This window comes from Orycteropus afer, unplaced genomic scaffold, assembly GCF_000298275.1.
Source record: "Orycteropus afer afer isolate SDZICR_OR568_19922 unplaced genomic scaffold, OryAfe1.0 scaffold00032, whole genome shotgun sequence".
NCBI lineage: Eukaryota > Metazoa > Chordata > Mammalia > Tubulidentata > Orycteropodidae > Orycteropus > Orycteropus afer.
In genome coordinates this window covers 18,027,115-18,041,115 of record NW_006921619.1, presented here as the reverse complement: position 1 = coordinate 18,041,115, position 14,001 = coordinate 18,027,115, and the positions used below count along the sequence as shown (strand labels likewise).

The window sequence follows — 14,001 nt, the reverse complement described above, 5'->3', positions numbered from 1 at the left end:
CAAATTATGAGTAACATTGAAAAGAATGGGAATTCCAGAACACTTAATTGTGCTGAGGAACCTGTACACAAACCAAGATGCCGTCATTCGAACACATGAGGATAGCGCATGGTTTAAAATCAGGGAGGGTGAAACATCAGGGCTGTATCCTTTCACCATACTTATTCAATCTCTATGCTGAGCAAATAATGTGAGAAGCTGGACTATATGAAGAAGAACATGTTTGGAAGCATCAGGATTGGAGGAAGACTCATTAACAACCTGTGATTTGCAGATGACACAACCTTGCTTGCTGAAAGTGAAGATGACTTGAAGAACTTACTAATGAAGATAAAAGACTATAGTCTGAAGTATGGATTACATTTCAACATAAAAAAAAAAAAAAAGAAATCCTCACAACTGCGCCAATAAGCAATATTATAATAAACAGAGAAAAGACTGAAGTTGTCAAATTGCAGTGTAGTAAATTACTTGGTATGGCTTTTCTACCCATAAGTTATTGTAAACTCTGTGGTGGAATGAGCAACTCCTCATTGTAAATGTTATCTACCTGGGTTATTTCTGTTGGGCGTGGCACAATGCAATGTTATGGGAGGCTCACTCTCAGGTGCTTAGAATTCTGTTGTTATGATTGGTTGGTTTGGCCACTCTGCCAAGCTCAAAAGGAGACCTCCTAGAGGCAGAACTCTCTCTGACTGCTGGTTGAGGAAGACGTGCTGCTAAAAGAGACATGTGCTGCTGGGAAAGAGACACAAGAGACACACACTGCCGAGACAACGAGGAACATGCACTGCTGGGGGAGAGACTGTGAGAGACTTGGCTGAGAGACGGTGGGCTGGGAGAGAGACTGAGCACTTTTTTTCCTGAACTTGAATTATATCCTGGTGCTTCCCTAATAAACCTCATAATCTGTGAGTTCTGTGTGGCCACTGCAGCAAATTATTGAACCCAGGAGAGAGGTTGTGGGTGCTTTGGGAGGAACAGTTGGAGAAAGGGCTGGAGAGAGGCAGCATGTCTGGCCTCTCAGGAATAGGCCTTGGGCTATTGATGGTGATTCTGTCTTCCTCTTGTGGGATTAGAAGAGGTCAGAACATGTGGCCTCCTTGTCCTTTTTGCACAAATATTTCATTTTACTTGGATCCACAGTCAACACTCATGCAAGTAGCAGTCAGGAAATCAGACATCATACTGCACTGAGAAAACTTCACGAAAGATGCCACTCTGAAAACTAAGGTATGCCTGATACAAGCCATGGTCTTTTCAATCACCTCATATGCATGTCAAAGCTGGACAATGAATAAAAAAGACTGAAGAAGAGCTGATGCCTTTGAATTGGGCTTCTGATGAAGAACACTGAAAATATCATGACTGTCAGAAGAACAAACAAATGTGTCCTGGAAGAAGTACAGCCGGAATGCCCCTTGGAAGTGAGAATGGCCAAACTTCGTCTCACCTACTTTGGTCACATTGTCAGAAAGGACCACTCCCTGGAGAAGGACATCATGCTTGATAAAGTAGTGCATCAGCAAAGAAGGGGAAGACCCTCAACGACATGGACTGACACAGTGGCTGCAAAGATGGGCTCAAGCATAATAGCAAGGACTGTGAGGATGGCGTAAGACTGGGCAGTGTTTTGTTCTGTTGTACATAGGGCCGCTATGAGTGAGAGTTGACTCGAAGGCACCTAACAGCAACAACAACAACATGGATATAAAAACATCTAGGATAAGCGAGGGAAAGAATTTTCTCAAGTAGTAACCTCTCCCCTCCTCTCCTTTCTGTGCCTGTATATACAAATTTATTTTTAAAGAGTCAAAACACATAAGAATTTTTTAAATAACTAAAGCTCATGACTATTTGAGTGATTATCTAAATATTACCAACGTATATAAATATTCTTTTATAGCATGAAAAAGTATCATGGCTGACTTACATAGCTTTTAATGTAAACTAGTTACAAAGTCTATCTTTGAACAGTTCATATCATAAGTGGCTTCAAATTGTTGGACTAGCACCACAAGCTTCTCCTAACATATTTGGCCATACTACCATTTATTTCAGAAAAAGAAAAAATAAGTATTTTCACATTCACATATATTTGGACTTGAGTTCACACAGTGACATGTATAGCTATAGGTAAACACACACACACACAAAATTAGAGTTCTATTTAAGAACTAAGTTAAATCAGCTCAACACACATTCCTTGGCTTTATTAAATAGCACTGACACAAGTTTTTGCTGTGACTGAAAAGAAGGAACTCAATTATATTTAATTGAATGTTGAACCTTCAACAGGGTGCATAAAAATTCAACTAATACATTCAAGGAACTGAATAAGAGTTTAAAAAATATAATAAAAGAGACAGAGATACAAAGAGAAAGAATGAGGTGGGACAGTGATCACAAGGCTAGTAAGAATTTAATGGAGGGACGGGGCTTTTCTTCCTTTTCTTTTTAAATTTTCCATATCTGTCTCCCTGAAGGGAAGTGCTACTTTCCTTACATCCGCACTCTTTATAAACAGGGCTTTGAACCAGTTCAGTTCAGTTCAGTGAAGGCCAATTAAGCAACACCAGAATAGATTCGAATTTTTTAAATCTAGATAAACCAGAATGCTAACCAGAACAGGAAAATTTATAGGTCAAAACCCTGCACAAATTTAATCTTCCTCTTAGAAACAATGTCAGCATATGCATTGCACAGTAACCGAATGTCTTGACTCGCTAGGCTGAAAACACTGGTGTTTGGCTCAAAGATGGCGGCCAACCGTGCTGCTTTGAACATGTGCCATGCTTCACAGTCCTGGAAATAATCCAATCACATATCAGGTTCCTGCAAAAAGTCTCACTATACTTCTTCAAAGTCCTCCATTCCAGGGCTTCAACCTGTTCATTTTTCTTGTTCCGGTTAGCATTCCAGGTTACTAAAATTTTTAAAAATTGAGTCTGTTTCAGTTTCCCTTTGCCAGCCAAGAGTGAACCAGTTTGAAGCCCTGCTTTAAAAATACAATAGAGCTAGACATGCTAACCTAACCCACCCACACAAAGCTGTGTAAGTGCACTACTTCTTATACACTGTTCACAAAATTTCTGTTTCAAAGGAAAGAGGCCTTAGCCTCTATATCTGGTTTGGGTGGTTTTCTTTTCTCTTTTTTTTTGATGGAGGAGGGGAGCAGTATACAATAAGTTGTGAATGCCCTCAGGAGGGCTAACATCATAAATCTTTTGAGATTTTAGTGAAAACCCAGAGAGGAATTTTCCACAGCCTTGGTAATAAATAAGAATTTATTAACTAAGCAGAAATAAAAGGGAAACAGAAGAACACAGGGAAAAAAACAAACAAACAGAATTGGGACAATTCAAGAGGAACAGCCAATGCTATTTCAAGAGCTGGGCCAAAGAATTAGCATTATTTTCTCGGTTTTAGTCTCCTCTGACTATGAGGCATCTTGTCTTCCAATGGACAAAAACAAATAAATAAGCATTTAACAAATAAATAATATATCCTTCAATAACAAACTTTATTAACGTAAATTTTGTTCACTGAATAACAACATACTAGTCAGCTAAGGAGCTCTGGTGGTGTAGTGGGTAAGGCATTAGCTACTAACCAGAAGGGTTCATAGTCCAAACCCACCAGTTGCTCCACAAGAGGAAGATGAGGCAATCTACTTCTGTAGAAATTTACAGCCTTGAAACCCAAAGGGGGTTGCTGTGAGTCAGAATTGACTCAATGGCATTTGGTTTGGTTTTTAGTCAGGTAAGAGTTACATTTTTTCTATGATAAAAGAGTATCTTGGTACAGTAGCATCTTCTAATGAAGGCAAGAGTTTGATAGTCAAAAAAGTCTGAGGAGACTTTAAAGGTTATTTTATCTCACTAAATCTCCATGACTGGATTTCTCATTTACCCTCTCCAGTGTACCAGGGATGGAACAACATTCCAGCAGGTCACACAGAAGCAGAGCACAAACTAGCAGGAGGCCTACAAGGAAAATAAACTCTGCACAATCCTCAAATCACATCATATAGGAACACAGTTGTCTGTTTACTTTTTCCCTTTCTAATTTTACATGTCTCTCTATAAAGAAGAAAAGTTTGTTACAAGGGCAGATTAGAATGGTGGGGAAAACACTTGGAAAGAAAGGAAAAAAGAAAGTACAATTGCTTAATATGTATCAGAAGACTTAAATACATTATCTCATTTAAACCTCACAATTATCAAGACAACCCCATTTGAAATCTGAGGTTCTCTAAGAATAAGTGTCAACAAAAGTAAAGGGAGTGGAGATTCAAACCAAGGCCAATCTAACTGCAAAGGCCACTTATTTTATGTTCTAGGACCACAGCATATCTAAATTAGAAGTAATAAGTCAGGAGACCTGAATTGTACAGACATTCCCCTGGCATCTTATTATATCTTGGGACCACAGACTTAATACTTCAAGACTTAACTTCTTCATTAGAAAAATGGGATTAATCACTACATTGCTTACTTTGTATAGTAATGACCATTAGATGACTTACTATGATTTTTATTTCAATTCTCCAAAAAAGCATGATACTAGCTTAAAATAAAGTGTTTTAGTTTCTCTTTCTACCCTGTTTTTCCCTGAATGGGGGGGGGAAAAATCACAGGACACAAGTAGCATTTATAAGAAGCCAACTTCATTACTCTAACATTTTTAACATAGAAGCTTTCCTGTCTACAAAATATAATCACTTCTTTCAGTTCACAGTCAAAGCAGTTTTGACTATAGAGAAGCAACACATCCTGTAGTAAGAAGAGCCCCCTGTGTGGGTAACAGGAAGGATCAAAAGTAATTCCTAATTCTTACATGCAGTTCTGATTATCACATAATCACTGTTTGTTTCTTGAAGAAATAGCCAAATAAACTCATACCAGGTGTCTTACACGTGTGTGGCATTGAAAAAGAAGGGTTACAGGAACAAGGTGGCTTGGTGGAAACAGTAAGGTATATAGGCTAGTTTACTGATGACCCTGATCATATCTATTTAGTGGGGTGATCATGTGTACTGGTTTGCCCAATGGCAGTTTATGTAGTTATTAGGAATATCATCTTTAAGCTTCAAAAGCATCTGTATAAAAAATAAATCATATGGCCATCCTACTCCTAAAAATGACAGGTTATTTCATCCTGGTTATAAAGTAAGACAATTACCAAGAACAGGACGAAAAAATCCAAACTCACTGCCATCGAGTCGATTCAACTCACAGTGACCCCCTCCTTGGGAAATGTGAAAGAATGAAAACACAAAATAAATGCAAATTGAAATGAGATTGTGGGAAGTACCAAAAATATAACACAAAAGCAAATACAGTGGTTAAGTGCAAATGCAAGTCTTATTGAAAACCAAAAACTACTGCTAATTTCAGTCATTTCCAGCTTTAAAAATAATGCAACTTAAAGAATAATCCAGAAGCAAACATATTAGTTCTCTGAGCTACCATATCATGGGAAAATGAAACTATTAAAAAAAAAAAAGGAAAGAAAGAAGAAAGTAATAGACAGAAAACAGGTCACAATGACCACACTCAAGGTCTGCTTTCTCTGAAGTAATTAAGAATGTCCCAAGGGCAGATACCTTTTGTCAAATTATCCATTATCATCTCTTAAGACTTCACCACTTACATGGCTGCTCAAGAGGCAATAAACAGTGATCCAAGGACTGCACTGTTTGGAATGTCCCACCCAAAATAAAAGAGATTTCTGCATACCATTCAGCAACCCACATTCAGTGAAAAAGTAGATAAACTATTTGATCTAGGGCCAACCACCCTTTCTGCATGGGTGGAGGGGCATTAACTAAGATATACCTCATCTTTTTTCTCCTGAATGCGCCGTCTCTCCGCCTCAATTGCCAGCTTCTCCTGGATTTCCTGAGCAATTTCACAGTCTTGCTGTTCACTAAAAAGCAAAGGTGAAAATAACGTAAAGAAAGAAAATAAGGAATGATTCTTCCTAAAAATAAGCACCATTGGACAGCCACTATGAGCCAGCGTACATTTCTACCTCACTTCATCTTCACAATAAGCAGGCAAAGAAGTTGATATTGTCACACCTTACAGATGAGAAAACTGAGGCCTAAGGAAGTTAAATCATTCCCCAAGATCACAAAGGTGAGGCTGAGCTGGAATTGGAATCCCAGACACTAAAATGGAAAGCATCATGATTTTTCCTACACTCCCAGATCACCTTACTTTACTGGGGCCACTATACAGAAAGACAGGCATGTTTTCTGGGTATTCTGCAAAAAGAGATTTAGACTATGAGGTTAATGTCAACAAATATTCAGATACATATAAAATATAGAAAAAGTTCAGGAGCAAGCTCACCAATTTGGCAATAATACTGTGGGACTTCTGTGGTTCAGTGAGTTACTTAATATGGCTCTCCTAGACATACTCTTTGTGACTCCTACCAGATGACTGAGTGAACTTATGAAGTGCTTTGTGGCCCACCAATGGGACTGGATAGCTCATTAGTAATGTATGTAAATAAGGTCCATAGCCCAATGCCTTAGGTACTATGCCACCAGAGCTCCCATCTCTTAAGGGTGGGACCACGCAAAATAACGTGTAAGGAACCTTAATGCAGGGATTGGTCACTTTTGCCATCCCATTAGGCTGAAAATGAGTCATCCAAAAAGTGGAAAAGGGGGCTCTCACTGCCATTAGGAGAGAAAAGCCAGGTTGTGAAGTACATCCTTAGACCTGTGATCCCTGCGCTGGTCCTCCTTCTGAGAAAGGCAGCAGAGAGATGGTAGCAAAAGAACCAAAAGACCAGTATGAGAGAAAGTGACAGGCTTCACAATCCATGGAGCAGGAAAGCTGAGTGACTTTGGGCAGGAGGCTGGCTGGCAGAGTGTGGTGCCTCTCTGGGTACCTACACAGCAAAGCTAAAAGAGCTTTGTAACATTTGCTCAAGCAGGGCAGAGGCTGAGGCCAGAGAGAAGCATGCCTACGGTACAACTGAGAAGTTGTCCTCATGGAAGAACTGTATCCTCGGTTTTTTTCTAATCCTGAATTGTAACCTGTTACTTCCCTAATAAACTCCATAATCACGACTACTGTTCTGTGAGTTCTGTGCAGCCACTGTAACCAATTATCTAACCCAGCAGAGAAGTAGAGCATGCCATGGGAGAGACGGCTGGTGTCAGAACCGGCAAAGGGATTACAGGGCAGCAGCATGTCTGACCTATGTCTCCCAGGAATCAGTCTTTTGCTGATGCTGCTGATGGTGATTTTCTCTCCTCATCATGAAGTCAGAGGAGGTCAGGATAAGATGCCACCCCTATGCCATTTTTACAACTCTAAAAGTCATTTTAATTATCTGTATAAAGATAATTAAAATTTTAATTATCTGTAAAAAGAAAAAAAAAAAAAAAAGGAGAAAAACCGTATTTTTCCCAGCTTTTGTTTCTACAGTAGAAGCCACTCTAGCTTCTGCCAATTTTCTTAATATTTTGTCCACTAAGGAAACCAAATGCTGTAATACTGCTACTATCACAGATTCTCCTGGCATTTGTGCATTTAACAGTGATTTAAATACCTGGACCAGGAGAATACAAAAATGAATAAACCCTTTTCCTAGTCTCTGAAACTCACAATACATTCTGGTGAAAGAAAACAGGTCCTTTAAGATAGCACTTTTAAGGCAACTTTTCCCACAGAAAAGAGAGTTTAGTTCTCTCTGAGATGGCTACAAAATTTGCCCTTAGTTGCTCAACATTTTGGTTTCAGGTTTCAAGAAAAGTCAATGAGCAGTTTAAAACTCTAGAACATGATAGCTCCAATCTGTACACAAAATTGTTAGGTAGGAAAGATAAACATAAGCATGCTTAGAGTCCACTATCCAAAAAGATGTTGGAATAAAATTACAATTGTGATTTATTTATCAAGTTTATTTAAACAGATATCTCTCAAATAGAACCTAAAATACTCATTAAGCCTCCACCTTTAATGTATACCTCCTGTGCAATAGCAGTCTTTCGTAACTGAGAGTTTGGAGGGTGAGGGGAAGCAATAATATCTACAGGAGTTAGTGACTAACTACATGCAAAATGACAATATAAAGAAAGCAAAGAGAAGCCCAGAACAGCAGGCAAAGCCAAATTAAGTATTAAAGGTCTTAAATGACACAGAAGATGTATCTCCTGGTATAGAAAATAGAAAAGTAAAGTTTCAGCTGAGCTTAATGATTTTAAACCATATTTATAGGAAGGACCATCTCTGGCTCAATTAGCTAATTAAACAAAATCATGAAGAAGCAAAACCAAGTTAGAAAGGAATAGCCAGCGACCAGCCTCATGTTAGACAGGAGCCCCAGGAATCAAGATCGGGTGAAAGGTTCTAGTTCCCTAAAATTTGCAACATTCCCTCCTTCCTGTGACACCCAGTTGTCAATGTTACGAGAGGAGTAAAAACTGAAAAACTTCCTTCCTAACTCACTTGAGCCATGAACATCTCTTGAACCCTTAAGTTCCAGAGAGAAATAGAATATTTGGCTCTTTCCTCACTTGGGACCCATAAATCATCAATCTCTAAATCCTAATTTGTATTTACCTTGTTACTGCTATAATTTCATAACAAATTATGGGTAACATTGAGAAGAATGAGAATTCCAGAACATTTAATTGTGCTCATGAAGAACCTGTATACAGACCAGGAGGCTGTTATTCAAACAAAACAAGAGGACACTGCATGGTTTAAAATCAAGAAAGGAATGACTCAGGGTTGTATCCTTTCAACATACTTATTCAATCTGTATGCTGAACATATAATCCGAGAACCTGGACTATATGAAGAATGTGGCATCAGGACTGGAAGAAGGCTTATTAACAAGCTATGTTATGCAGACAACACAATTTGCTCGCTGAAACTGAGACTTGGTTCTACAATCAACACCAATGGAAGCTGCAGTCAAGAAATCAGATGACATATTGCACTGGGCAAATCTGCTGCAAAAGACCTCTTTAAAGTGCTGAAGAGCAAAGATGTCTCTTTGAAAACTAAGGTGGGCCTAATCCAAGCCATGGCATTTTCAATCACCTCATATGCATGTGAAAGCTGGACAATGAATAAGGAAGACCGAAGAAGCGCTGATGTTTTGAGTTGTGCTGGTGAAGATTACTCAAAAAGTACCATGGACTGCCAGAAGAACTAACAGAACTGCCCTGGAAGAAGTGCAGCCAGAAAATTGCTTGGAAGCAGGAATGGCCAGACTTCGTCCCATCTACTTTGGTCACATTGTCAGAAGGGGCCATTCCCTGGAGAAGGGCATCATGCTTGGTAAAGTGGAGGGAGGGCCAACTTAAAAGGGAAGGACTTCAATGAGATGGACCAACACAGTGGCTGCCAACGATGGGCTCAAGTATAGCAAGGATTGTGGGGCTGGCACAGGATCAGACGGTGTTTCGTTTTATTGTACAAAGGGTTACTATGAGTCGGAGCTGACTCCATAGCACCTAACTACAACAGCACGGATTCCTTCCCTTCTCCCTTTACTTCTTCCTCCTCAAAAAGCATTATTTCAATGCTTAAATAATGCTTAAATCTATCATCAGAGATTTAGCTTATAAAAAGTTCAGGTTATATTTCTCAAAAAAAGAGATGCATCCTCTCTCTTAAAATTCTGGGAAAGAAGAAAAAAAGTCATTCTAGAAGGGACCTTAGGAATGATCATTTTTGTTTATATTTCTAATAAAGAAGCAGACAGAGAGAACTCATTGTCAAGACACTGAAATTATGAAGAGAAGAGAGTGCATAATTTAGAGTTTTCCACTTCGACTGGAAAAGCAAGGGGTTCAAGGAAAATATAAACAGCAAAAGAAAGGTAAAGGAACCTGTAAAGAGTAAAAGAACCAATACTCATGAAGTTCTTTGACAGTCATCATCTCACTGGACTCCCCCAAAACAAGCTATGAGGTACGGTAGGCAGAGATGATTTTCTCAATGTTACTGGGTGAGAAAAGCAGACTCAGAGAAGTGGACCAAGTGGATCAAAGTCATAAGTTAAAAAGTGTTAGAATTCACACCAGGCACAGGGAGGGGACAGTCACACTAGAATCCACACATCCCCAAACCTAGTCAAGTGTTCCAAGAAAAAAGAAATATTTTCCTATCAAAGAAAACTATTGCAGAATTTGAAATTTAATAGTGAAAGGAATAGGAACAGGAGATGAGCTCCCCTGTCCCCTGGCCTGGCTGCTTGCTCCACAGAGAAAGCCAGTCCTGGCATGACTCCCTCCCATTCCCCAAATCCTCACAGGTCTTTGTAGCGCTTCTGGAGCTGAGCCTGGGCTTTCAGATCTTCTTCTTGGAGTTGCTTAGCCACCTGGAGATCATGTTGGACCAAACGGTTTCGTTGAACGTTCGATGCCAAATGATGCTCAACTGGACAGAAAAGATTGAGACGTGAAAAGTTACAATGCTTTAACTTATTAACAATAAATTTCATAATAAATTTAAGTAGAGCTTTAAACATGAAGGACTGTCATCACAAAAACTGCTATTCTGTTCATTTGTTGTTTTAAGGAGGTGTAGTTTAGGTGTAGTTTAGTTAAAAAGAGCTTCACATCCCATAACAACTGTATATAATGAGGAGTAAAGGAACCACTATTCCCATTCTTGAATGAAGTAAAAACCGAATCAGAAAAGGTTAAATGATTTGACTTTGATCACCTGGCCAAACGTGGCCAAGGCAGAAGTTATACACAAATGTTGTGAAGCCAGGGACAGTGCTCTGTTACCACATGACATGTCACCACTCTATTAACTGTACTTTTCAATCCTCAATTTTTGTACTGACACATGAATTAACAGTTCACAAATCAAAATTACTCACAATAATGGTGGCAGTTGTCAAGTCGAGCACCAATACTTGGCAACCTCACGTGTTACAGAGTAGAACTCCTCTATAAAGTTTTCGTGGCTGAAATCTTTACAAAAGCAATTCACCAGGCTTTTCTTCCACCATGTTACCAGGAGATTCAAACTGCCAACCTTTAAGTTAGCAGGCAATCGCAAACCAGTTGTACCACTTAGGCTTCTATTCATAATAGTAGATAAACTAGTGTGTACTTTCATATAACACATATAACTTAGATTTACTTTCTATTGTACATACATAGATATACAGGAAAACCCACAATGTGACCTAAACTAGATACCACTGTTGCCTGGAAAAGATGTTTAGTCTTCCACTCTAGAGAGAGGAATAGATTCCTATGCCTGTCTTCTATACATCCTAGATCCATCTACAACCACTGTCTCCCTCCTATAAGACTCAGGTAAGAGAAAGGATCAACTTCCTCTCTTCCTCCACTCTACAGACCCAGCAGTCTTCTAATCCCTGGCAGCTGTCTTTCTTCAAAACACCCAAAACTTCATTCTTTATCCAGGCGTCATTTGCCTGGACAAATTCTTCAGGATGAAAGATGTTGTAGTCTGTTGACTATATTCTCTTTCTGCCTAACCCTAGGAAGCGAGTCTCAAGCTACTATTAAAAAAGAAAACTGAAGGAACATGAGTAAGCAGGACTATTACTTACTCTCTTGTTCCTGCAGGCTGTGAGCCAGGGTGTGGTCTTCCAGGACAGCAAAATCTCGGCATACTGAAGAGAATGAAGAAGGAGGAGCAGAGGACACCTCATTAGTAATACTTCAACATAAAAAGAAAAACATTTTGTTCACTTCAAAAACTCTAATATTCCAGGATGATCAGCTTTGTAACTTGCAATCCACAAAACAGTGACTAGTAGGCACAAAGTCTTCATTCAGAACACTCCACATGAAAATGGCTCAGTGCAAAGCACAGGGTGCCCTGAAACAATGGTTAGCTCAGTCCCTGACCTGAAGGGAATAATAACCACAAAATCAGAACCCAGAAGTCCAGAAATTCCTATGCACTTCTATACTAAAAGGTGGTGCTAATATTGCTAAAATAACAGAAGAGTTAACAACTTTTGCATCTTCCCACGAACAGATAGCTTGGTTCTCACATGGTCAGAGGAACTATAAGAAATCTAGTCTATGTCTCAGTCATGTGTGGTTCAGAGGATCACTTCCCAGAAATTTATATCTATACTGGAGCCTTTAAGAAAAAGCCTTAAAATTCCTCATTAGTTCCTCAGGTAGGAGCAGATTTCCACTTGAATGATAACAGCACTTTTTCATGGGTCCATACCCTTCAACATGAGTTACAGTTGAGTATCTAGGTTTTTCTCTAAATGTAGAGCTTCCCAAATAAGCTACAAATCAAAAGTAAATGGGAACCCTGGACCTAGATAAGGAGACCAAGAACCTACTCCTAAGTCTGTCTCCACCTGGAGATCCAGCTAAGATCATTTATGGCCTGTTTTCTAGAAAGCAAAATGGCAGGAGATGGTCTCCAAAATCTATTCCACCCAAAACTGCAAATCAAATCCCCGCTTCTTAAATAAATAAGTAAATAAATAAATAAACAAATAAATTAAACATGAAGGACTGTCATCACAAAAACTGCTATTCTGTTCATTTGTTGTTTTAAGGAGGTGTTTGTTGTTTTAAAGAGGTGTAGTTTAGGAAATATGGTCTCCCTCTCTCCCAAACATGCAACTCCCATTAGAAAAAAGAAAATTCCCATTGCAGACTACTGCAATGTGTGATACTCAAAAAACTATCACCTGGGGCTTGCCAGAGGTTACAGATTTCTCTCTGAAGCTTTGAATTTGTCTATGAGAACATTCAACTGATTGAATAAACACTCCCCTGCTGTTCCCAGAAGTAGCCCTAGTGGCTCAGTGGTTAAGCACTCAACTGCTAACTGAAAGGTACGGGATTTGAATCTATTAGCCACTCTACGAAAGATGTGGCAATCTGCTTCCATAAAGATTATAGCCCTGGCAGTTTCACTCTGTCCCATAGGGTTATGAGTCAGAATTAACTCAACAGCAATGGATTGTCATTCTCATCACTAAAGGATATTCACATACACATTCACATAACCCTGTCCTTTACTAAGAATACAACCTAAAGATAGGGAAATCTTGGGGACATCAAGATTACTCTGAAGTGCTTTCATAACGGAGGAATCACTCCTGTCCAAGAACCACACTAAACCAAATATTAGCTGCCTAAGCTTTGCTCAAATGTAAAGGTGATCAGTGAAACCAGTAATTCCAACAGAAAAGCCCCATTCTTTTTCATCAGATGTATTTTCAACAAATTCTAATGACTGATGGTCCAAGCACTCCAAACTTCAAAGAGTGAAAGTGATTTCAAAATGAGCTAGCAAACTTCCTTATTTAATACGTACAGAAACCGAGGGCCAGAAGAAGAAAAGACTTATTAAGGCTATATAGAGTATGTTGGTGACAGGGCTGAGGGTCAATATCTCAGCTTCCTGACTCCCATGCCAGCAAGAACCCTTTCCTTCCCTGATACCATGACAGCTTCCCTTAACTCCAGGTAAGCCATAATTAGAAAAGGTTCAAAGGAGAGATGCTATATTGAGTTACAGACAGCCTCAAAAACACTTCAGTTAATTAATATATAATTTTCAGATGGTTAAGACTTTAACTATGGACTTATAGAAAACAAATAATCAGAATTAGCCAAAAGAATATAATCAAATCCTGCAAAGCAATGCTATTTAATACAATGCTTTATTATTTGAAGCACCTTATTAAAACAGAAAAGCTTATGTTTCTATAGTAAAGTTAAGTAAAGAAATCTTAGATTAATGGTGTTCAAATCATGGGTGATAACCTATTATTAGTCATAAAATCAATGTACCAAGTTTGGGTCAAGTACTTAAAAAATGAAATAAATAAGCTAAACAACATGCGGTGTAGTAAATTACTTAGTGTGGCTTTTCTACCCATAAGTCTTTGTAAACTCTAAGGTGGGAATTGCTATTAGCTACGGAGGAGATCCTGATTTTAAAGTCGCCACCTGGGTTATTTCTGTTGGGCGTGGCACAATACAATGTTCTGGGA

The 14,001-nt window shown here is 38.9% G+C and overlaps 1 protein-coding gene across 1 annotated transcript in view; it reads right to left on the bottom strand.

Moving 5' to 3' along the window:
• The window catches only part of CCDC50 (coiled-coil domain containing 50), a 104,985-nt gene that overhangs the window by 27,377 nt on the left and 63,607 nt on the right, over window positions 1-14,001 (bottom strand). The window contains exons 2-5 of the mRNA XM_042780289.1: window positions 12,210-12,273; window positions 11,575-11,684; window positions 10,292-10,418; window positions 5,841-5,931 (exon numbers count right to left, since the gene is read on the bottom strand). Of these exons, the coding sequence (XP_042636223.1) occupies window positions 5,841-5,931; window positions 10,292-10,418; window positions 11,575-11,684; window positions 12,210-12,273 (392 nt within the window). The remainder of the gene's footprint in view (window positions 1-5,840; window positions 5,932-10,291; window positions 10,419-11,574; window positions 11,685-12,209; window positions 12,274-14,001) is intronic.